This window comes from Papio anubis, chromosome 9, assembly GCF_008728515.1.
Source record: "Papio anubis isolate 15944 chromosome 9, Panubis1.0, whole genome shotgun sequence".
NCBI classification, from domain to species: domain Eukaryota; kingdom Metazoa; phylum Chordata; class Mammalia; order Primates; family Cercopithecidae; genus Papio; species Papio anubis.
Window position 1 is genome coordinate 37,080,223 of NC_044984.1, and position 26,502 is coordinate 37,106,724.

At 37.0% G+C, this 26,502-nt stretch overlaps 1 protein-coding gene across 24 annotated transcripts in view; it reads left to right on the forward strand.

Annotated features, from left to right (window-relative positions):
* PPHLN1 (periphilin 1) overlaps positions 1 to 26,502 on the forward strand; it is a 125,597-nt gene that overhangs the window by 2,743 nt on the left and 96,352 nt on the right. For 7 of the 24 annotated variants that reach the window (XM_017945789.3, XM_017945795.3, XM_017945791.3 and 4 more), the window contains exons 2-5: positions 3,740 to 3,782; positions 6,946 to 7,037; positions 21,274 to 21,438; positions 24,572 to 24,633. In XM_017945789.3, the coding sequence (XP_017801278.1) occupies position 3,782; positions 6,946 to 7,037; positions 21,274 to 21,438; positions 24,572 to 24,633 (320 nt within the window). In that variant the 5' untranslated portion in view covers positions 3,740 to 3,781. Of the gene's footprint in view, positions 1 to 741; positions 1,060 to 3,739; positions 3,783 to 6,945; positions 7,038 to 21,273; positions 21,439 to 24,571; positions 24,634 to 26,502 lie in introns of those variants that run through there. The other 17 variants (XM_017945800.3, XM_017945802.3, XM_017945803.3 and 14 more) reach the window with 7 other exon arrangements.

Genomic DNA, 26,502 nt, shown 5'->3' on the forward strand with positions numbered 1-26,502 from the left:
TATATTTTTTAAGTGGAAATGGGGTATTACCATGTTGGCCAGACTGATCTTGAACTCCCGATCTCGAATGATCTACCTGGCTCAGCCTCGCAAAATGCTGGGATTACAGGCATGAGCCACTGCACCAGGCCCCGGCATCAGTTAATTTTTTTTTTCAACGACCTTAACTAATTATGTTCTAAAATTTATGTTTAGTTGTCTGGATTTCAAATATTTTCTTTTCTTTTTTTTTTTTTTTGAGACAGATTCTCACTCTGTCACGCAAACTGGAATGTAGTGGTGCGATGTCTGCTCACTGCAAGCTCCCCCTCCTGGGTTCACGCCATTCCCCTACCTCAGCCTTCCAAGTAGCTGGGACTGCAGGTGCCCACCACCACGCGCGGCTAATTTTGTTTTTGTATTTTTAGTAGAGATGAGGTTTCACTCTATTAGCCAATATGGTCTGGATCTCCTGACTTCGTGATCCACCCCCACTCGGCCTCCCAAAGTGCTGGGATTACAAGTGTGAGCCACCGCGCCTGGCCTGGAATTTCAAATATTTTCTGATAGAAACATTAGAATATTAATTCATTCTGAATACTGAGCACAGTGTGCAAATTGTTCTAGGAGCTTAATATTCATCAATGAACAAGTAGACATTCCTGCTGTTTATTATTATTAGCATTAATAATCTAAGATACTATATAGTGTACTTTTAATACAGATTACACCCTCACTACTAGAAATACTACTGGTAGAAATACTACTAGTGAAGGACTAATGTGTATTAAAAGTACATTATATAGCATCTTAGATTATTAGTGCTAATTAAAAATAGCACAACTGGGGGATCTGTTAGTTAAGTGACATTAAGAAGGTGACATTGAAGGGCAGGAAAGTTAATTCCACAGATACCTGGATGAAGGGGTGGCCTGCCCCTTCACACCTGCGGGTATTTCTCGTCAGGTGGGACGAGAGACTGAGAAAAGAAATAAGACACGGAGACAAAATATAGAGAAAGAACAGTGGGCCCAGGAGACCGGCGCTCAGCATATGGAGGACCTGCACCGACACCAGTGTGTGAGTTCCCTCAGTATTTATTGATTACTATTTTCACTGTCTCAGCAAGGGGCATGTGGCAGGAGAACAGGGTGATAGTGGGGAGAAGGTCAGCAAAAAAACATGTGAGCAAAGGTATCTGTCACAAATAAGTTCAAGGGAAGGTACTATGCCTGGATGTGCACGTAGACCAGATTTATGCTTCTCTCCACCCAAACATTTCAGTGTAGTAAAGAAGAACAGAGCAGCATTACCGCCAGCATATCTCGCCTCCAGCCACAGGGCAGTTTTCTTCTATGTCAGAATAGAACAAATGTACAATTGGGTTTTATACCTCGAGACATTCTGTTCCCAGGGGCATGCAGGAGACAGAGGCCTTCCTCTTACCTCAACCACAAGAGGCCTTCTTTCCTCTTTTACTAATCCTCCTCAGCACAGACCCTTCACGGGTGTCAGGCTGGGGGACGGTCAGGTCTTCCCCATCCCATGAGGCCATATCTCAGGCTGTCTCAGTAGGGAGAAACCTTGGACAGTACCCGGCTTTCCTGGGCAGAGGTTCCTGCGGCTTTCCGCAGTGCATTGTGCTACTGGTTAATCGAGAATGGAGAATGGCGATGACTGTAAACATACCGTTAACAAGGCACATCCTGCCCAGCCCTAGATCCCTTAAACCTTGATACCATACAACACATGTTTCTGTGAGCACAAGGCTGGGGCTAAAGTTACAGATTAACAGCATCTCAAGGCAAAACAGTTGTTCAGGGTACAGATCTTTTTTTTTTTTTTGAGGCAGAGTCTCATTCTGTCACCCAGGCTGGAGTGCAATGGCGAGATCTCGGCTCGCTGCAACCTCTGCCTCTCGGGTTCAAGCGATTCTCCTACCTCAGCCTCCTGAGTAGCTAGGACTACAGGTGCCTGCCACCACACCCAGCTAATTTTTTGTATTTTTAGTAGAGATGGGGTTTCACTGTGTTAGCCAGGATGGGCTTGATCTCTTGACCTCGTGATCCCCCTGCCTCGGCCTCCTAAAGTGCTGGGATTACAGGCGTGAGCCACCACGCCCGGCCATGGTACAGATCAAAATGGAGTTTCTTATGTCTTTTCTACATAGACACAGTAACAGTCTGATCTCTCTTTCTTTTCCCTACACCTGGAGAAGAACATTCTGTGCAGGGAATTGCCAGTGCAAAGACCTATGTTCATCTAAAGTTTGAGGTCAAATGTGACTGCTGTTCAGTAACCCTAGTTGACTATCAATAGTTGTTGAATGAATATAAAAAGTGAAGGAATGAGTTTGGGGGGGAGGGGAAGCTATTTATCCTGAGTATATTTAATAATGGAAGCTGACTAGGTTGGAATGCAGAGTTACTATAGCCTAAGTTGCTACTATAACCAGATTGGATAAAATGAAAAAACAGATCCATTATCTTGACTTTGGATTCAGAGTTAATGGTTTGACAGGAGGATGTTGCCTGTGACTTTGTTTTCTCAATTTCCATGACACTTTTGCTTAGAGTGCAAGTCCTCCATACCCTCTCAGCCCTCAGGTGAAGTTAACGTAACAGTGGTTGGGTAGCCCAATGGAGTGCTCTAAGAAAGGCTTCTTTTCTTTCTGGAATTAAATATCCCATGATGGTATATTAAGCATACTGTCTTCATTGAATATGGCAGAAGAGAACAAGATTTTTATAATCCAGAGCTAGTTATTAGCACACTTCTAAATGAAGCATGTATTCTCCACACTGAGTTCTAATTCTGTTCTCTGCCTAATTGTGATGTAGAGGGTCCTTCTATTTTTCTGTTGGTTCTTCAGTTTGCATATCTTGTTGGGGGCTTAGATAACTTTTCTGGAGTACCGTTGAAACTGCACTGATATGCGGAGACGTAGTGATGATGTGGCAGGTAGCAGGATCACTCACTGGGAGTCTATTTTCATCACTAACTGGTCAATTTCCTAAGCCTGGATAATACCATAAACAACATATGCCACTAATCAGGAAGCTTGCTGTACTTATCAGCTATTTTTAAATCCTTTGAAAATTACAAGGTTCTATCATGGGGGCAACATGGTAAGACATGACTTGATGAAAAATAAAATTAGCCAGGTGTGGTGGTATTCCTGTGGTTCCAGCTACTAGGGAGGCTGAGTTGGGAGGATCGCTTGAGCCCATGAGGTCAAGGCTACGGTTAGGTGTGTTTGCCTCACTGCATTCCTGCCTGGGCAACAGAGTGAGACTTTGTCTAAGGAAAATAAAGAAAAAGAAAATTGCAAGTTTCCATTTGAATGTAAGGTGGTATTAGTGTATTCTGTCTTCTAATTACCGTAGGAGATGGTAATTTTCATCATACTATGGAGGTATTTTGAAGCCAGTGTTTATAATAACAGCTAACAAACAACCTTAAACATCTAGTACAATCTCAGAGATAAGGATAAAAGAGAGACGACCTGCCCAGCTCTCAACTGGCAAAATTCTAGACTAGAATTCTAGGACTAGAATTCTCTTATTATAATTTTGTTCTTATGAAACTTGGGTGACCTCTGGTGGCCAAAATAATATCTTCTATTTTCAAGAGTGTGTTTGAAGGGAGTTTGGCTTGAGAGTTCTGTTTACAGTACAATTAATGAAGGTTTAATTATTTCTCTATATTGGTTGGTTTATACAGACACAAATCTTTATGTCTGTATTTCCCCCCCTTACAGGAAATTGTTGAAAACGTTAAATTTGATTCCTAAAAGGACTCAAGTAAGTATGGTATAGTAGTATTTAATATAGTAGTTATTGTTACATTTTTTGTGGGACACCAGTAAATTTTAATATTTCAGTATTAAACGACATAGTATTTCTTTAGAACTCTTATTGTTTATTTTTCTCATTTATTACAAAACCTTATTTTTATTTACATTCTCCTTTAGTGTATTAATTTACATTAATCATTTTTACCATCACTTCACATGTTATGCTTATTGAATGATTTTCAGGAACTTTAAAAACAGTTACATACTTTTGTAATACATAATAGTATGTATACATTGTGCAGTAAAATATTCATCCTCTGCCCAGCTACCTAGTTCTCCCCAGAGGTAATTGCTGTTACATTCTCTTGTTGTTACTCCCAGGAGTAGTCTGTACATATGCATATATATTCATACCTGGCCTTTTTACTGTGCTTTTCTTTGCTTAGCAGTGTATCTTGGCAGTCTTTTCATATTGTTACTGGGGTTACTTTTCTTTGAAATGGTTTGCAAAAATACTTCTTTTGTATAAATGTAACTGATTGGTCAATTTACAAAAGGAGTACAAAATATTCCTTTTGTATAAATGTAACTGATTGGTTCAGCAATTTAATTTGTGCTATTTTGATGAATATTTTAAGTTCCTTTCAATCTTTGCTATGCAAAGGTGTACAATTATACCTAGAATTAGAATTGCCAGGTCAAAGCATATGTGTTTTTAAAATTTTAATAAATATTGCCAAATTCTTCCCAATCTGTACCAGTTATACTTCCTTTTTTTAAACTTTTTTATTTTTATTTTATTTATTTATTTTTTTGAGACGGAGTCTCACTCTGTTGCCCACGCTGGAGTGCAGTGGCACGATCTTGGCTCACTGCAAGCCCTGCCTCCCGGGTTCATGCCATTCTCTTGCCTCAGCCTTTTTACGGAGCTGGGACTATAGGCGCCCGCCACCACGCCCGGCTAATTTTTTGTATTTCTAGTAGAGACGGGCTTTCACCGTGTTAACCAGGATGTTCTTGATCTCCTGACCTCGTGATCCACCCTCCCCGGCCTCCCAAAGTGCTGGGATTACAGGCGTGAGCCACCGCGCCTGGCCAACTTCCTTTATTAACCTATGTAAGTGTTGCTTTCTTTAATTTCATCACTGCAGTTGGATTTTTGCAGAGCTTTTGGATGAAAATAAGTATGCCATTATAGTTTTGGTTTTCATCTTCTTTATTTTGAAGGAGGTTGAACATCTTTTCAAAAGATTTTTAAGAGCCATTTGTATTTTTTTGTGAACTGTTTGCTCATATGTCTGTTTTTCTTCTGGGTATAGCTATTGATGTTTTCCCCCTTTGATTTGATTTTAATTCATTGCTATTACTATTTCTCTGTACTGTATCTTAAAAAGGATAAAATCTAACTCTTTAGACTGAAACCTTTAGTGGATTCAGTAAAGGTGGTGGAGGAGGAGTAATGTTGACAATTTACTTCCCTTTCAAGCTTCCATAAATTCTTGCACCTAAAAGACTGATTGCTTGGAATCATACATTATTAAATGAGGTCTTTTTGTAGACAGAAAATTCAGTTTTATTCATGCATAATGTTAAAAGCTAATTTTTTTCTCTTGAATGTGTGTTTTGAGAAAAAGTTAATTTTTGATTTAAAGTAAGTTTTCCTAGGCATCTTTGGCTAGCTAATTCATTATATTGGATCTGTTTGTATTAGAAAATATTATAGGTATGTTTTTACAGAGAAAATTGGTTGCTTTACTATAATAACATCAAAAAAAAAAAAAAAGTTCCACCCTTCTTGCAGCCTTTAATTTTTCCTTAACCTAAACTAACTGAACCATTAGAATTCTATAGCTATTCTGTACTGCCAAGATGGAATAGTGATCTGTTTCCCTCTCCCTCAGTATTACATTATAAGGAGCCACCAAAAATCTTTTGACATTAAGTCTTTTTTGAAATGTACTGAAAGGCACTAACTTACTACCTGGACCATTTTCGTTTCTTGCTCATGGTGGTTCTTCTACACATCAGGATGGTTCACCGTTCTTGCCTTAGAACCTGCTCCATAATTACTTTACTTTCTCCTGATTCTTCTCTGTTAACCATTTGTCATCCACTCCAGAAGTTGTCAAGCTACTGCCTGCAAGCGCTAGCCTGTTTTTGTAAATACAGTTTACACATTCATACATTTATGTATATTGTCTGTGGCTGGAGATTTGAGTAGTTGTAAAAGAGATCTGTGACCTACAAGGCTGAAAATATTTGTCTGATCTTTTGCAGAAAAATTTGCCAAGTTCTGATTTATAGTATTGCCATTTCATATAAATGATCTCTTTTCCTGTACCCTATTCTCATCTCTTGTTTGCCTTGTTTACCTTGTCTTTTGTCTGTTCAGTTTCTATTTTCATCTCTTCTTGTGGCTGTATAGCCTTGAATTCTTTAACACTGTATTCACCCTCTACCCAGAATGTATCAGCTGTCAAAGTAGGAAGCATTTATGTAAAGAATACACCCTCCCACCCCCACTTCTTTGAATCCCAAACCTGAAAAATGTTGATGGAACTTTTAATTTCACATTTTGTGAGGCGGCCTTTGCATTAAAATAAATTTATAGCATTAAAAAAATCAGGAGTGGTTTCTTTCAGGGATTGTTGAGTGTGTTTTTGCAGGATTGTTCATTTAACACATTTTTCAGTTAAAAACACATTATTTAACATAGAGTAGATATGTATTAAATGAAGACTGTAGAAAAGCAAAAAACTAATGTTATTTATACAAACTATTCACCAAGAAATAGAAATAGCTTTGCTTATCAGCCATTTAAACTGTTCATTAAAATGAATCATTTCTATTTTTTGCTATGGGAGAATGAAGAAGTATTTGTGGTCTGAAGTATTATGGATTTTCCTCCCATAATTGGTGGCAATAATCTCTTTGAAGCTTTAAATAGTCTTGCCTAAGAAGGAAGATAGGGCTTTCTCTATTTTTTTTTTTTTAAAGAAAATCTCAATTATTTGGAAGAAACATTTTTCCTTTTGGTCACTTTCATTTTTTTTCCCCCCCTTAAGATCTCTGGAAAATATTTGTGTTGGAAAGTAATCATTTACTCCTTCCTATCTTTTCTGTTACTTCCTAGTATCATAAAAACCATAATTCTTTTTCTTTCCCTTTAGTGGCTTACAGAAGAGACGAAATGTGGTCTGAGGGACGATATGAATATGATAGAATTCCGAGAGAACGAGCACCTCCTCGAAGTCATCCCAGTGTAAGTTACTCCTACATATTGAATGATTAAAAAACCTAGTGTCTGAGTTAATTTGATAGACCAAAGCTAGGCCAAGTGTCAGAAATTTACCAGTGTAGGTTACAAAAGAGATCAAGCTTATCTTTTAAAAGTTAAAAGCTCGAAAATAAAAGACAACGTTTTATTTAAGTAGAAAACTTATTATTTATATTTCTTGTTTAAGTTAAAATGAAGGGTTTATATTTAATTTAATTTGTGGACAAAATTACAGATTTTATAAAGATTATACCATCAGTTAACAAAGAAGTATTTGAGTACCTGCTCCTGCTGTTATTGGCTGTTACCTGTTTTTTTTCTATATTCCTAAAAATGTTACAAATTGAATATATGAAATTCTAAAAGTAGGCTTTCATTCTAAGAGAGGGGAACTCTCTTCCTAGCATGGAAACATGTTAATATCCCTTGTTAGGATTGCTGCAGGTATGCTGTCCTGTGGTCAGGCAGTCTGGATGGTAAGTAAGAATGCCTTGAGGCTCAGGGTCAGGCAGACAGGCAGCTTCTGGTGTGCTCTCCTACTTCTTGTCTCTTTGTTGCTCTGGGAATTGGGGATTTTGAGCCAAGTCTTTTCTGAGCCCAAAGAACTTAGAAAAGTTTACTATTTTTTCTATTTTTGTTTACTATTTCCAGTGCTACATCTAGTACTTAGCAGGTAATAGAAGCTCAATATTTATTTGAGTGACTATGTGTACTGACTCCCCAGAATCCCCTATGGAGGTCTAAAGGAGGGTTTGGGGAAGGTCAAAAGCTAACTTAAACTTTTGCACAGACCCATTCTAAGCACCAAGGGACTAAGGTTGTGGTGATGGTATATGAATATATTATAGATTCATTATATACCATCAGAAGCCACAAATATTTATTTCTATTTTAGTTATTTTTTACTTATGTCACATTTAATCCTATAGCCCACTTCGATGGGTGGTATCGTCTTTAGGTTTGTCATTGTCCTAAATTACAGTCCAGGTTGGGGTTATTTAAAATGATTTAAGATGGAACAAATAAAGATGCCCATTATAGTTCAGGATGGCCAGACTTAATTATTACTATATGTCATTTATTTCCAGGTTAATTTGTAGACTTTATGTTTTTAATCAAAATCCCAGTGTTTTTATTTATATTTTTTACTTAATAAGGTTATTCTGTAGTTTACTTGTAGGGAAAAGGGATGACTTTTTTCTTTATTTCCCCTCTCCCCTCTGCCACTCTGCCAAGGATATATCCCATTAGGAATTTTTCTTTTCCTTTTTTTTTTTTCGAGATGGAGTTTCACTCTTGTCACCCAGGCTGGAGTGCAGTGGCGCAGTCTCGGCTCACTGCAACATCCACCTCCTGGGTTCAAGCAATTCTTCTGTCTCAGCCTCCTGAGTAGCTGGGATTACAGGCATCCGCCACCACACTTGGCTAATTTTTGTATTTTCAGTAGAGACGTGGTTTCACCATGTTGACCAGGCTGGTCTCAAACTCTTGACCTCAGGTGATCTGCTCACCTTGGCCTCCCAGAGTTCTGGGATTACAGGCATAAGCCACCATGCCCAGCCTCTTTTCTTTTTTTTGAGGCAGTCTTACTCTGTAGCCCAGGCTGGAGTGCAGTGGTGCAATCTTGGCTCACTACATCCTCTACTTCCCGGGTTCAAGCAATTCCTGTGCCTCAGCCTCCTGAGTAGCTAGGATTGCATGCCACCATGCCTGGCTTTTTAAAAATTTTATTTATTTATTTTTTTGAGATGGAGTCTCACTCTCTTGCCCAGGCTGTCGTGCAGTGGTACATTCTTGGCTCACTGCAACCTCTGCATCCTGGGTTCAAGCAATTCTCCTGCCTCAGCCTCCCGAGCAGCTGGGACTACAGGCATAAGCCACCACGCCTGGCTGATTTTTGTATTTTTAGTAGAGATGGGGTTTCACCATGTTGGCCAGTCTGGTCTCAAATTCCTGACCCCAAGTGATCCACCTCCTTCAGCCTCCCAAAGTGCTGGGATTACAGGTATCAACCACTGCCACTGCTACCCACATACAATTTTTGTATTTTTAGTAGAGACAGGGTTTTGCCATGTTGGCCAGGCTGGTCTCGAACTCCTGGCCTGAAGTGATCCGTCTGCCTTGGTCTCTCAAGTGCTGGGATTACATGCGTCAGCCACCACTCCCGGCCCCATTAGGAATTTTAAATTCTGTGTTTTGAAGATACTTAAAAGGGTTTTCTGTATGGTTATGCCATCAACTGGGCACCAGTCTGTAGGATTATGTGCTTTATTACTTTGGGGCTGAGGAAAGCAGGTTATTGTATTGATTTAAGATTGTAAAATGAGTGGTGGACCCAGGGAGATAAGGATGTTGACGGTGCTAACCCAGAGAATTATTGAAGTAATACGCCATTTGTTATGGGCTGATAAAGAGAGTGAGGCTGAGAGGGACAGGAGATTGAAAGAAATGAGTGGTTGAGGGACAGGAAAGGCTTAGGGAAGGCTTTGGTGTGGCAGAAAGATAGGTAATCAGTATTTTAGAGTGTGGGATTTCCAAGATGGAACAATTTTGAGTGAAGTTCAGTGTGTGACAATGAGAATAGAGAGCTAGTGTAAGTTATTGGAGTTGAGAGCAAGGAGACTATTAGGATAGACTTTAGATTTGTGATTTAGATCAGAAGCTCTCAGTCCTTGCTGTACATTAAGATTTCCTGGAGAGCTCTTCAGTACCATTGTATGGGTCCCGTCTTAGATAATTAAATTTTCGTCTCTGTGGGTGTGATGTGGACCTCGGTATTGTTTAAAAGTTTAAGTGATTCTTACATGCAGAATTTAAAAAATACAGATGTATATGAATTGAAGTCATTGATAGTGACAGGAGTTGAGGTAAAAATGACAGGTGATGGAAATCTTTAATGAATCAGCATATTGTGGAAAAATCTAAACAAAACCAAACATTTTCATTTAATACTATCTGTGTTTGTGTAAATATGAAACAGGCTTCTTATTCCTCATAATTTTATCAGAAGTAAGCAGGTAGGGAGATATGTTTTATAACACCATTGTCCTTAAAATCAGACTAGATGTATTCAGCTGTCTCTTAAATGCCTAAAGGTAAACCTTACTTCCTTAAGTCAACTGACTGCTTGGTTCCTCATGGAGGAGCCTAGATTGTTTTTCTCTTTTTGAGAGCACAGGACCTGAGCAGACCTTTTGCGGTTCATTTCTCTCCTTTTTCTTCAATTCCATTAGATTGGTCTTTCTGTTCCCCCAATCAGCCTCTCCTAGTTTATACAAATCCTTCTTTCTGTATTTCCATATACCTCCTTCCCAAGACTCAGGTCCTTTTATTTCTGGTGCATTCTTTCTTTTCTGGTACATTTTTTTCTGGTACATTTTTGGGGCTTATTTTGGTTAGTAATTTAAAGCCTTCTCTTTCCCTCAATAGGGAAATAAATGGCTCTTGAAAATCATCCCCTGTGCCTTCTGTGTTACATCTGCATCTTAGTTAAATAAAGCATAGATTCTTAACCTTTTTTTGTGCTATGGATCCCTATAGCAGTCTGGTGAAGCCTATGTATCCCTTCTCAGAATAACAGTTTTAAACCTATAAATAAAATGCACAGAACTAAGTGCACTTACATTCGAGAATGATTATCAAACTATTAAAAACCAAATTTGTGATCTAGTAATAGAGTTAATTCTTTAGTAGGCCATTAAATATCAAAAGCTAGTGGTGGCGGTTTCATTGCTGTAATTTTAAAGTAGTGATGAGTGTTCCAAATGATATTTTGCAATACCTGTAACAGCTAGCTGTAACATGGCATAAAATTATCTGTGATTTCTGTTAATAACGAAGTCACAGATACATCCACTGCTGTTGTTTTTATCTAAAGTTAGTTGAAAAAAGTAGTTTTGTATTTACATCTGATTTAATGGACCCACTGAATCTTTGGGTTAAAGTAGTTGAACTAGAAATGTAAATAGTTATATTTTCTTACTTTTAATCTAATGAAAATATAACTTATTAAAAGTTTTGAGGCTGAATACAGTGGCTCATGCCTATAATCTGAGCATTTTGGGAGTCCAAGGTAGGAGGATCACTTGAGCCCAGGAGTTTGAGACCAGCCTGAGCAACAGTGTGAGACCCTGTCTCTACAAAAACTTTTAAAAATTAGCCACGGATGGTGGTGCATGCCTGTAGTCCCACCTACTAGGGAAGCTGAGGCAGGAAGATGGCTTGAGCCCAGGAAGTTGAGGCTGCAGTGAGCCGTGTTTTGTGCCACTGAGCTCAAGCCTGGGCAACAGAGGGAGAGATCCTGTCTCAAAAAAAAAAAGAAAAATTTTTTTCAAAATATTCGCTTAGATAATCTAATGCTATTTTAAAAACCATATTAGCGTATTATATTGGTATATATGAGAAAGTTCATAAGAAGCATTATTTGTAAGAGCGTCAAACTGGCAACAAACCAGATGTCCAACAGCAAAGTTGATTGTTTAAATTATACACCAATGAGAATAAATGGGCTACTCCCAGGTGCAACAACATGGATAAACTTCACAAACATAATATTAAAAGAAAGAAGTCAGTCACAAGAGTTTATTCTGCGTGTTTTATTTTATGTAACATTCCAGAACAAGTGAAAGTGGTTTCTTCTGGGAAGAGGAAGTAGTGACTGGGAGACCGCACAATGAACGATTTTGCTGCGCTAGGAATATTCTCTTAATCTGGGTGGTACTTACACCTTGTGAAAATTTATCCAGCAATACATTTGTGATTTGTACACTTTTTTGTATGTATGTCATACCTCCAAAGTTTTGAAAAGGCAGATTATTTTTTCAAGATGTAAAACTAGTTAAGTTGGTAACCCACTATTATTAGTGCCTGGAAGAGAGGAAGGTAACATTCTATTTTGTTTTGTATATTTGAATCCTGTTCTTTATCAAAAAACAATTTTACTACATTTCTCTCCCTTTTTTTCTTTTTTTTTTTTTGAGATGGAGTCTTACTCTGTTGCCCAGGCTGGAGTGCAGTGGCATAATCTCAGCTCACTGCAACCTCTGCCTCCCGGGTTTAAGTGATTCTCATGCCTCAGCCTCCCTGAGTAGCTGGGGTTACAGGCGCCCATCACCACGCCCAGTTATTTTTTGTATTTTTAGTAGAGATGGGATTTTGCCTTGTTGACCAGGCTGGTTTTGAACTCCTGACCTCAGGTGATCCACTCGCCTCGGCCTCCCAAAGTGCTGAGATTACAGGCGTGAGCCATCGCGCCCGGCTTCTCCCTTTTTTCTTAGTACACCCTTTGCCCCATTTATGATCAATTCTGATACAAAAGAAATGTATTTGAGGAACTACTAGATGTGACATAAAGTGCAATGTGAAGTGGTGACTGTTGGGAAGGTACCTTCTGTAGTAGTATGACCTCATTAATAAAAGCAGCTGTTTTCTGAGTTTCTAGCCTTGATAAACCTGAAAAGACAATTGAACACTGATATACTTTGGTTTTGATGTTAAATTATACTTAATTTGAGTTTTGGCAATCTTATCCTCAGTGTACAGCTTAACAAATTTACCAGTCATTATTTTAGCACTTTATGGTATGCTTTTAAATTCTTTACGTATAAATAGTAAGTCACTTTTATAAGGGGCTTTCGCAGAAATTTTTATTTGGTCTTAAACTTGGGTAGGTAGGTGGAAGACTAAAGTTCAAAGAAGTGCACTACGGAGACTTTGTATGTAAATATATACGCTTCTTCTATAGGAAGGAAATCAATCATCACAGAATATCTACACTTCCAGATACCTGTAAAGCTCTTGTTTTTAAAGCATACTTTCTGTCTTTAAACCTATAATTTCTATGAGCTTAGTTATCTGATTTCTTAACCTTTATCAAGTTTTGTGACAAAATGGCATTTATTTATTCATTCATTCATTCATTTGTACGTACATACGCACAGGGTCTTGCTGTGTCACCCAGCTGAAGTGCAGTGGAGCAGCTATAGCTCACTGCAGCCTCAGACCCCTGGGCTCAAGCGATCTTCTCACCTTGGCTTCCCAAATTGGGATTACAGGCATGAGGTACCATGCCTGGCCCAGAATGGCTTTTAAATACATGTAAACTTCCACTTATAGGGGTCCAGCTTCTTAGCCTGTTGGGAAACAGGTAGGTAATATGGAACATTTTAATGAAGCCGCAACATAAAATGTCAGTTTTTCCATTAGCTTATTTGAAAATGGGAGAGAAGTTCCAGTTTCAGAATTTTTAAAAGTTGTAAATTTTGGAAATTAGGATCAGAGCACTAGCAGTTTATATTCTGGACAATTACAATAGAGCTGGGGCTGAAGCAGTCCTATCTGCTTATCCCTCTTCGTTTTTCTGTTTCTTTAACAAATACATTATTTTACATTAAAAGTTTTTTCTGGTTTTGGCAGCAGCAGGGAGAACAATATTGACGAATAGTGATGTCAAGAGCAGTTTTTTTTTTTGTCACATTTGTGGTAAATTTGAGTTACATAGTTAGTTTTTGTAATTAAGTAGTTAAATAACAATATTTACTTCCTTAGATTAATTGAATCTTTTTTATAATTCTTGTCGTTGTTTATTTCTCTCTCCTAGAGAGTTTAGCCAATCAAAAATAAATCCTTTAGTAAATCCAGAACATAATTTTGTAAGTATCTGAGCCTTTGTAGGGAATAGATGGGATGTATATCAGTTCCACTTGTTCTCAAATGTAAATGTACTCAAACCATAATCCAGAAATTTTTCTTTTGACCAACTTGATAGTCAAATCTACTTAATTTAGTAATTCAGTTATATAGATATTTCATGTAACATTGTTTAAAATGTGTTAATGTTGAAATATTTTTTCTTTCCATTCTTATTTCATGAAACACTTTTATTCAAAATCTTCACAGGCATATTTAAATTTCTGTTCTTTTTATGCCCCACATTTTTTAATTATTTTATACAGTCATCAGTGTTCATGTAAATTTTCCCATGTATGTACAACTTCCCAATATTTTATTATGGAAGTTTTCAAACATACATCAGTCAAAAGAATTTTATAGTGACCATCCATATACTCCCCATTTAGACTCAACTATTAACATTTTACTAAACTTGCTTTATCATGTATTTATTCATGCTATTAATTCATCTATGTTTTTGAATACATTTCAGAGTAAATTGTGGACAACAGTATCCTTCCCATTAACTCCTCAAGCATACATATTATTAGCTAGAGTGCAATTTTTTTAATAGTTTTTTTAAATGGGAAAGTTACATACATGAAATGTAAAAAAAGTGTTTCTTTGCTGAGTTTGATTTAGTAATATTCCCTTGTGTAGAGTTGCCTTGAGAGGTGTTTTACTTTCTTTGCTGACAGAATTGCAAGGACTTAACTTTCTTTTTGTTGTCACTATTTTCAGAAGAAATGTGATCAATTTTTGGCTACGTTCTCTAATAACATGTCTTAGCTCTCTGGGTCAATACCAGTTTTCATGTTTTTGACCCACTGTCACCAAAAGACATTGGAATGACTCAGAAACACCAATATTTCATTGAAGAATCAGTGAGTGAAGTAAATCAACAAGTGCTACAATGGAAATACGTGTTGTAGACTATAGGGATCAGAGTTAGGAAATCACAACCTTTGAAAGCAAAAGCCTACCAGCCTGTGTAATATAATATTTTAGTGAGATATAGTTTGTATGGTACTTTTCTGTAAAAAGCATGTGATGCCAGGGTATAATATATATATTATGGATGTGGTGCTTACTGTGTGCCAGGTGCTGTTCTAGGTGCTGGGAATAGGACCAATAAGGTTTTTTTTTTTTTTTTTTTTTTTTTTTTGAGACGGAGTCTGGCTCCGTCGCCCAGGCTGGAGTGCAGTGGCGCGATCTCGGCTCACTGCAAGCGCCGCCTCCCGGGTTTACGCCATTCTCCTGCCTCAGCCTCCCGAGTAGCTGGGACTACAGGCGCCCGCTACCTCGCCCGGCTAGTTTTTCGTATTTTTTAGTAGAGACGGGGTTTCACCGTGTTAGCCAGGATGGTCTCGATCTCCTGACCTCGTGATCCGCCCGTCTCGGCCTCCCAAAGTGCTGGGATTACAGGCTTGAGCCACCGCGCCCGGCCCCAATAAGGTTTTTATAGGCTTACATTTGCATTGTAAGTTGATTGTGATAGGACATAATGGCGTTATTTACATATACCATTGTATTTACTTCTTTGGTAGGTTAGTGTGTTTTAGTTGTTATTTGATGTTTTGTAAGGGGAAAAAAATCAAGCATATAATAACATTAATGTGATCAACTCCCAAAGGAGAAATCAATTATCAGCTTCTTTGCCAATCTTGTTTTGTCTATGCCTCTACCACTTTCTTTCCTCCTAGATTATTTTGAAGTAAATCCATGATACCACACTTCAGATGTCATTAAGTATTTCAGTATCTATTGCTAGAAGATAAAAATGTTTAGGGGGGATGGTCTTAATTCTTTTATATTAATACTTTCATTTTAAATTAAATTTTTTTTGTTAAAATGAGTAAATTTTAATGACATATTGGAAAAGAAATATTTTTAAAGAAACATTTAATAATTTTTACCTAGTTAATTATGAGATTTAACCATCGTATGGATTTTTTTTTTTTTTTTTTTTTTTTGGAACAGAGTCTTGCTCTGTTGCCCAGGCTGGAGTGCAGTGGCATAATCTCGGCTCACTGCAACCTCTGCCTCCCAGGCTCAAGCAGTTTTTGTGCCTCAGCCTCCCAAATAGCTGGGATTACAGGTGCGTGCCACTACACCTGTTTAATTTCGTGTATTTTTAGTAGAGATGGGGTTTCACCATGTTAGCCAGGCTGGTCTTGAATTCCTAGCCTCAAGCTGATCTGCCCCCCCTCGACCTCCCAAAGTACTGGGATTACAGGTGTGAGCTACCATGCCCAGCCAGTGTGAAAAATTTGATACAGATTTTTATATTGAATCAAATAAAAACCTTCAACTTGGTGCTTTTACTTACTAAAATGAAAGCATTCCCTGTAACAGATAGTTATATTGGAATGTGTAGCAAATTAAGAAGTAGCTGATTATTTTCTAACAAAACCATTTCACCATTTGGAAAACTAGGTATTTTATTCTGACCAGATTCTCATTAACATAAGCAAACCGAAGAATTCTTATTACACACACTTAGAGGGTCTTGCAGTAGTAATCTTAGGGGTGAAACCTCACCCCTAAGATGATGACAGATTTGAAAGTTTAAATTTCATTGTAGTATAACTTTCCAAAAGTATTTAAGTTTATGTGCAAGTTTTTTTTTGTTTGTTTTTAATATCCTGCCAGAGTAGATAAATTATCAATAGATAGACCTTTTCTTTTAAATGAGCTACATGTACTTTTTATTTTTGGTCTGACTGATCATACCATTAATACTAACTTTGGAGTAGCAAATCCTATAAATTCTATGCATATTTTTTGGAAATGCTAGTAACATCCGCAGAAAATTCTGATCTTTTTGATAAGGATACTTATATAATCATTAATATGTAGATATATATTAATCAATATCTATGTTAGTATGTAGATATTTTTACTAATAAACAGAAGCAGTGAAAATTGATATCATTGATGGAGTAAATTGAGATTTTATATTTAAATTCAAGATTTGAAATATCTGCATTTGAAATAATAGAAACGTTTCAACTCCATTGAGTTTATTTTTTGATTAATTGAAAGTTACCCTGTTATTCTTAACCTTTTAAGATATTCTTTATAAGTCATAATTTTTATTTCTGGTTTGTATGTTATGGGGCCATTGTTTTCCAAGGTATTTTCCTGTTTTTTCTTTACATTTTTTATCTTTATTTACTTATTTTTAATATAAATTTTATTGGGTATATTTGAGATTTACAACATGATGTTAAGGGATACATATATAGATGCAGATACACATGGATGCATATTCATAGTACAGTGGTTACTGTAGTGAAGGAGACAAACATTCATCATCTCACATAGCTATCTTTTTGTGTGATAAGGACACCTAAAATTTGTATATTTCACAAAAATTTCTAATACAGTACAATTTTATTAATTTTGGTCCTCATATTGTACATTAGATCTCTAGACTTATTCATCCTACTTATCTGATATTTTGTATTCCTTGACTTGCCTTTCCCCATTTCTTCCCCTACCTGTGGTAACCAGTTACCTCTATCTCTGTATTTGAGCTCTGTTTCGTTTTTTTTAAATTCCACATATAAATGACATCATGCAATATTTTTGTGTGTGTGTGTATCTGGCTTATTTCACTTAGCATAATGTCCTTCAGGTACATCCATGTGTCATAAATGGTAGTATCTCCCTCTTTTTGTAAGGATGAATAATATTCCACTAATATATTTATATACCAGATTTTCTCGATCCTTTTGTTCATCCATGGGAACTTAAGTTGTTTCTAAATTTGGCAATTGTGAATAATGCTGCAATGAACATGAGAGTGTGAATATCTTGAACAGGTGGTGATTGCATCACCTTTGGGTATACAATATACCCAAAAGAGGGATTACTGGGTCATGTGGTAGTTCTATTTTTACTTTCTCTAGGAATTTCCATACTGTTTTCTATAATGGCTATACCAATCTACATTCCCACCAACAGTGTACTAGGGTTCTCTTTCCCTCATACCCTCGCCAACATTTGTTGTCTCTTGTCTTTCTGATCATAGCCATCCTTAAGGGTGTGAGGGGGTATCTCAATAGTGGTTTTAATTTGCATTTTCCCTATGGTTAGTGATGTCAAGCACCTTTTCATATACCTGTTGACCTTTTTTTAAAAAAAATATTACTACTTGGAGATGGGGTCTCACTCTGTTTTCTCAGGCTGGAGGAGTATAGTCACCAATCAGCTCACTGCAGCCTTGAACTCCTAGCCTCAAGGGATCCTTCCACCTTAGCCCCCCAAGTATCTGCGACTACAGGTGTGAGCAGCTGTGCCCAGCTGGCCTCGTTTTTTTTTTTTTTCTTTTTTCTTTTTCTTTTCAACTATGCTAGCATCTTGGTGTAGTCAACACAGAGTTGGCATGAACCAGGGCCAGAATGCCAGTCAGCTATTGGCTACTGTTCTCCCAGCAGTGTAATGCTTGCCTAGGTACAAGGCAACCTAGGCAGCTGCCTACAGCTAGGGAGCTGGCCATTTTTATGTCTTGTTTGGAGAAATGCCTGTTCATGGTCTTTGTCCATTTTTAAATTGACTTTTTGCCAATATGTTTCTAAAATGGAGGTTCCAAACATATCAGTAGTACCTTAAGCCCGTGTACCTATGTTAGCATATAGAAAGGGAAATTACATGTTTACAGCTTAATGTGAGATTTGCGTAAGAATTTCAAACAGTATTGTTATTTCTATTCATGTCTGGCAATGCAGGTAATAAAAATACTCTTTGAATTTCAACAATATAATCTTTTTGAAAGGGCCAGGTGTGGTGGCTTATGCCTTTAATCCCAGCACTTTGGGAGGCCCAGGCAGGTGGATTACTTGAGGTCAGTAATTCAAGACCAGCCTGACTAATATGGTGAAACCCTGTCTCTACTAAAAATACAAAAATTAGCTGGGCATGGTAGCATGCACCTGTAATCACAACTACTCGGGAGGCTGAGACAGGAGAATTGCTTAAACCTAGGACGAGTAGGTTGCAGTGAGCTGAGATTGCATCACTGCACTCCAGCCTGGGCTGCAGAGTGAGACTCCATCTAAAAAAAAAAAAAATTTGAAAGGGAAATTCTAAATTCTTTGCCACTCATCATAGATTTTTTTGGGAGCAAAAATCCTTGAATGGTATACCTGGATAAGACATGAACACTTTAAAAATACAGTCCTGCTTTGTTACGGGCTCCTGCAGTCATCTTTATTTCCTTAAATCTTTTCATGTAGCTAGGGAGTTTTCTTTAAGATTAGGTATCTACAGAGCAGAGATGGTATAATGTACATATATTTGAACACTTTCTCAAAATACCAACTTGGTCCTTATAGCCAGGTATAAGAGCTGTTACTGAATTTTTTTTTCTTTTGCTGATTAAACAACTTTTATTTTTATTTTATTTATTTTTTTGAGATGGAGTCTTGCTCTGTTGCCCCAGCTGGAGTGCAGTGGTGCAGTCTCGGCTCACTGCAACCTCCATCTTCCAGGTTCAAGCGATTCTCCTACCTCAGCCTCCTGAGTAGCTGGCACTACAGGCATGCACACCTCACCTGACTAATTTTTTTTTTTTTTTTTTTTTTTTTTAGTAGAAACAGGGTTTCACCACATTGACCAGGCTGGTCTCAGCCTTCTAACCTCAGTGATCCACCAGCCTTGGCCTCCCAAAGTGCTAGGATTACAGGTGTGAGCCACCATGCCTGGCATTAAACAACTTTTAGAATGATTGTTTTCGTTTACTTCAGTTGGTAAAGCAACTTTTTAAATAAGTAACTAAATGTGATTTGAATTTTACTTCTCCTAAAGTTTTACCAAATACATTTTACAATCCCCAGATAACTTTCTATTAACTGGGGCAGTTGAACAGAGGAACAGAGTGCTTTGTAAAACAATAAGCTCTCTATTCATAGAAGTGTTTAGGCATGCATACTCGCCCCACCATCCCTCCAGATAATCATATTCAAACAAGACTGTTGTGTAATGGCTTTTTATGGTTTATTGGAATTTGGAGAAGTCAGTTATTCTGATTTTATGAGTGACAAATTTTCAATTAGAAATGCTGTAAATTGTAATTTTACTAATTTTGGCTTAATGCCAGGTTTTTTTTGGGGGGGCAGCTTAATATTTCCTTAAATTTAATTGAAATCTCTGTGAAAGGTAGTTTGTAGAAGAATGAGTCATATATTGATTTGTGGTATCATTTTATGTAAATGTAGAATATATCTTATAATTTAATATCTAACATACTAAAGCAGGTAACCACCTTAGATCCCCATGGGAAAAATTAGTTAGATCTTTTAAGCTCTCAAATAAATATAAACTACAGATTTTATTTTTTCCTGACCCATTGAGAAATTTCCTACATGTTGAGAGATTAAGTATATAGTCATTTAATAACAATTGAATAGTTGTAGTCATTAGGGCTAAGAAGTAATTTAAGGAAACAGTTTGACGTACTTTGTATTTTTTTCCATAGACTTGCACAGTAGTAATCAATATAGCAAACATTTTTTGAAAACTTATTGTGTGCCTGAACACGGTACTAAACACTTTGCATTCCATTTCTCATTTAGTCCTCACAATGCCATGAGGTAGGTGTTAGTATTAATTTCATTTTATAGGCTTGGGATGATGGATAAACAGCTCTGAATGTTGGGCTTTATATTTTGTAAGTTTTGGTTTTTTCCAGATTGGTTAATTCATATTGATCCTATGTTATATCAGGCTTTACAGTTTTTTTTTTTTAAACATATATTTCATTTGATATTGATTGATGTGCCATGAATGCCCAAGTCCAGATTATGTATGGATATATGTTCTGTAGCTCTCTACTTCTTTTCATTGATAATCATTTTTGTTATTTTATAGCAGCCACTAACCTAAGACATATGTTCTCCCTGTGTCCAATTCCCCAAGTCTCACAGAAAACCTATTCATTTTTTAAAACATTAACAATGTATTGCAGTACTTTGAAAATTAATTCAAAATTTATATCAGCTTTTATTTTGCTTCTAGACCTGTAAAGCCAAAGGCTCTCCTCTCTCCATTACTGCTGGAAAAATAGCAAAATGTTTCCTTTTGATCATTCTGGCTCAGTATCATCATTAGCTGTTGCTCGTGTGTAAATAGTTTATATTTCTTCTAAATAGTGTAGTTCAAACACAGTAGACCAAATATGAGTGCTGTCTTACATAATTTTATTTCTAAAATTGTTAGGCAATTAGGGATAGAGCTACTGTAACATTCTGTCTTAAGTTTATTTTTTATTAAAATGATAATATTGTATTTTTTCTTTTATTTATGATTGGTTTTTGCATTGCTGCATGTTATTTTGAACACCTGGCTTTCTTCATTGAACAACTTGATTTCTTTTAATCCATGTGAAGACCTTAGTATTGAGTTATATTTATGTTATTTCATTAATGCTTTTGTTTATACATTTAGCTTATTTGATTAAGGGTAAGAACTCCTGTGCTTTTTTTAAAACCTTTCCAAAACCAAATAGAGAAATTAGTGATTTGTATATATTTCTTTTTGTCTGTTTTAGGATGGCTACAATAGACTAGTTAATATTGTGCCAAAGAAACCACCACTGCTAGACAGACCTGGTGAAGGAAGCTACAGTAGATATTACAGTCATGTTGATTACCGAGACTATGACGAGGGCCGCAGTTTTTCTCATGATCGAAGAAGTGGTCCACCTCACAGAGGAGTATGTAAATTTCCCCCATGTACTAATTGTTATTTCTTATAAGTTTAAAATTAATGTAATTTTAAAAATTTATGTGACGGCCATGAAAGCAGTTGAATAAACACTTTCTGCTTGATGCTCTCATGTGAATTGCCTGCTGGAGCTGTCAGATGGGACCTAGTAGTCAAGAATCTTGGGGTGCTGGACAAAGTAGGTAAGCACTCTGGGTGGCACTATCTAAATGAAATTAATTCCAACCAGCCTGCTTTTTTTAATCCCCTAAAATTGGCAGGGATTTGCAAAACCATTTAAAGGTAATCTATTGTCTTGGTACTTAATAAGTGATGGGCAGGTGGTTACCATTTCTTACTAGATGACCTACTTTTCTTTTTTTTTTTTTTTGAGACAGAGTCTCACTCTGTCACCTAGGTTGAAGTGCAGTGGCGCGATCGATCTTGGCTCACTACAACCTGTGCCTTCTGGGTTCAAGTGATTCTCCTGCCTCACCCTCCCAAGTAGCTGGAATTACAGGCACGTGCTACCATGCCTGGCTAATTTTTGTATTTTCAGTGGAGACAGGGTTTCACCATGTTGGCCAGGCTGGTCTCGAACTCCTGACCTCAAGTGATCTGCCCGCCTCAGCCTCCCAAGGTGTTAGGATTACAGGAATGAGCCTCTACTCCCAGCCTAAAGTCTGTTTATTAACTGAGATTAGAAAGCACTCAAAACATTGTCATAGGAAGCAATTTAAAGATGTTAGCTGGCTGGGTGTGGTGGCTCACACCTGTAATCCCAGTACTTTGGGAGGCTGAGGTAGGTGGGTCACCGGAAGTCAGGAGTTCAAGACCAGCCTGGTCAACATGGTAAAACCCTGTCTCTACTAAAAATACAAAAATCAGTCAGGTGTGGTGGCAGTTGCCTGTAATCCCAGCTACTTGGGAGGCTGAGGCAGGAGAATTGCTTAAACCTGGGAGGCATAGGTTGTAGTGAGCTGAGATCGCATCACTGCATTCCAGCCTGGGTGACAGAGCGAGACTTTGTCTCAAAAAAAAAAAAAAAAAAAAAGTTAGCTGCTATTATTATGATTACAACTTGTTTCTCTTGAGCATTCTTAATAATCTAGAAGTGTGTATTTAATGTTGCAGTAATCTGTAATTGAACTTAATACTATTCCTTGATGGAATTCCTCTGTCCCACCTTGCATGTTTTCAGTATTCCTCAGCTAGGTTGTTATCCTACCTTTTCTCTTTTTTCTCCACCTTTTCTCTTTCCCCTCCTTTCCTACTGTATAATATGACTATTAACAGTACATATTCAAACCCTGTTTATAAAATATTTTGACCTCACTTTGGCTGTTGGAATTAGTTTTCATATTTTACGCTTGAAGAAATGGAGGTAAGGTGATTTACTCAGGATGGGTATATATGGGAGTCTGGTTTTTCTTCCGACTGCGTCATAGTGACCCCTAACAATTCCAAAGTTGTCATGAGACTATTCAATGTTTTCTTGTGTTTGTTTCTAAAGTTTGGGGTTTTATAGCTTTCTTACTTTTCACAGAATTGATTTTTATTTTATTCAGTTTTTGTATGTCATGCTGTTTCTTTTTTGTGGCCCTCATATTTACTTTATTATTAAATTTTTATTTTGTTTCAGTAGCTTTTGGGATTCAAGTAGCTTTTGGTTACATGGATGAGTTGAATAGTGGTGAAAGTTTGAGATTTTAGTGCACCCTCTCATTTGTTACCGCTTTTATGAAAACGCTATGTGAGTTTTCTATTCATTGGACCAGTTTGTATTTGAAATCTCATGAAAATGATTTTTTTTTCCTAAAAACTTGTAGCATAATAGAGCTTCAATGGCAGTTTTTTCTAATATTGTTACCAGTTGTATTTGTCTTTATACTTTTGTGTGTATAACTTTTTTTTTTTTAATTCCCTTCAAACAGACAAGCATGCTTGTGATCCTTAAGACTCTCATGACACTAATTCTTATCTAGAGTTCAGTTATGTAATGCAAGCAGATTACTTGATTTAATATTTTATTATTGCGGTTAAGTTTCGAATTGTGTTTATATTTAATATTGAGATGGAAAATGATTATATTTTATTTATATAAGAATAGGGTATGTGATGCTAAAGAGGAAGATTTATTTTAGATGAATCCATTTTCCTGATACATAATTTGCATATTGTATTATTCTATGTATAATTTTATTTATTTATATTTTGAGATAGCATCTCATTCTGTTGCCCAGGCTGGAGTGCAGTGGCACGATCTTGGCTCACTGCAACCTCCAGCTCTTGGGTTCAAGTAATTCTCCTGCCTCAGCCTCCCAAGTAGCTGGGACTATAGGCACACACCACCGTGCCTGGCTAATTTTTGTAGAGATGGGGTTTCACCATGTTGGCCAGGCTGGTCTTGAACTCCTGACCTCAAGTGATACACCCTCCTCGGCATCCCAAAGTGCTGGAATTACAGGCGTGAGCCACCATGCCCAGCCAATTCTATGTGTAATTTTAAAGTAATTTGGTGTGGATTGCTATATGGTTCTTTTTGATGCACCTTTGCATATATGTCTGTCTTAGAGAACAAAATGTGCTTTATTTGATTAATTTTAAATTTATTTAAACTTAACTAAATTTAAATCTTATTCTGATACAGATTATCAGTAAGTGACAGTTTCTTATATTGTTTCCAGTTTGGTTTTTAATTGAAAATAAGGTGAGAAAATAAAACTTGAGCAGGAAAATGGGAAAGTGGCAAGTTTTTCATTGGGCTTGAATCTGAAAATTAGTGAGAGAACTTGACAGAAGGAAAAATGTGAGGTTGAGAAATGTGTGCTTTATTAAATTTAGACTATGTCCTCAAATAGCCCTTTACTGTTGTGATATTGATATATGTGTCTTTGGCAATTAGGTGGTTTGAGTCTACCAAAGAAATAATTTAAGCATTTTAATAGAGATAAATGGTACCACAGGTTCTCAGTCAGTCTACTCTTTCAGTTGTTGAAATGGATGACTTGTTGAATGTTTTTTCCTTTTTATGCCTTTGAAGTTGAGGGAAATTTAGACTAGTTTCTGATAGTGTTGTTAGATATATCCCACTTGTCCAAAATAATGTAAACAAATAGCTAAGTAGCTTTTTTATGTTACAGGATGAATCTGGCTATAGATGGACAAGAGATGATCATTCTGCAAGCAGGCAACCTGAATACAGGTAAAAGGATAAAAATAATAGCATAAGTACTTTGATACTTGACTCATCGAGATGTCTGCTTTTGAAATATAGACTCAAGCACATAGATGAAATATTTTACTGGGATTTTAGAGTTTGAAAGCAACAAGCATTATATTCTTTATGTGACTATGCAGTATAATAGCACTGATAACTAGTGTTCCACATAACTTGGCATTTTGTAAATCATAAAAAATATATTTAAAAATATTTGGGCCTGGTGTGGTGGCTCACACTGGTAATCTCTGTGCTTTGGGAGGCCAAGGTGGGCAAATCACTTGAGGTCAGGAGTTCGAGACCAGCCTGGCCAACATGGTAGAACCCCGCCTTTACTAAAAGTACAAAAAAAAAAAAATTAACTAGGCATGGTGGTGGTCGCCTGTAATCCCAGCTACTCGGGAGGTTGAGGCAGGAGAATTGCTTGAACCTGGGAGGTGGAGGTTGCAGTGAGCTGAGATCATGCAACTGCACTCCAGCCTGGGCAACAGAGTGAGACTCTGTCTTTAAAAAAAAACAAAAAACAAAAAACTATTGATGTAGTTTTGCAAGTTAATTATTAAATTAATGTGTGGTATGGATTATGAGGTTTACTTAATTAGAACTTAATTTGATAGGTTTGCTTAATTAGAAAGTAAGGCATTTTTTCAGAAGTATTCTGGAAATACTTGGGTTCTTACAAAGAGTATTGTAAGGCATTATCTCAGTTTCTTTAATAAAGTTCTTTTGGGAAACACATTTTGCAAGGGCCTCCATCATTGTTGGCTTTGATTACTTATAGAGGGCATCTAATAGAATAGTTGTGGGAAGGAAACGATGGACACATTTAAATCGATTGATAGTTTTTGTTTTTAAATGACATCACAGTGGTGGTATTGGAAGTTGTAAAAGGAGCCTTGTAAAGATTTCTTATGAACTATCAGGGAAAAGAACCCCAGTCTCAGAGAGTGGCAAGGCATCAACTGTCACAACTTCATAGATGCCAAAAGTAGACAAGATTCGGTGAATCAGAGCAAGACAGATTTTTATTCACAGCACAGCAGTCAGCAAGAGGATCAGGATTGTAGTGCAGGTTCCCTGTCCCCAAATCCCACAGGGCGATATGATAGGCAGAGATGGTGGCTATGCACACAGTGGGATACACTGTGGCTGTGGAACCCAGGGTCAAGAGCTTGGTACCTTTTGTAGAAAGCAGAAAGCAAGCTAGTCCTCTTTTCCCTGGGAGTGACCTGCCATGGTAGTCACATTGTGGTCACCTTAACCTTTTTAATCGTCTCTGTAACCAGCCTCAGAAACTGTTCAGTGTCAGTGGATAGTTTGGTCTTGGAATTTGACATACATGGCAATTATGTGCAGGGACATTCAGAACCCATGGCAGACTGTTTCTTCCAAAAGAAGTAATAGAATAGATGCTGAAAAAAATGCTTTGATAAAATTCATCACTGAGTAGTTATAAAAATAGCCAGCAGAGAATTTCCTTGACTGGGTAATTGGGCATTTGCTATACTGAGTGGTAAAGTTAGAAACATTTGCTTTAAAATCAGAACCAAACAATGACACCTAGTCACTGCTTCCACTCAACATGGTAACAACCCCTACAGTAAAGCGAAAAATAAATAAGTTGTAAGAATTAGAATGAAAAACACAACTATTTAAAGATAATATAATTATGCAGAAAATCTAGGAAAGTCTATAGACTGCAAGAACTATTAGGAAATTAGCAAGGTTCAATGTAATAAGATCAGCTATCAGCATAAATTAGAATATTTGTTTTCAAAATACTTTACCATAAAAACTGTAATGAATAATAGGAATAAACACACCAAAAGTGTATGAGACCTATATAAGGAAATT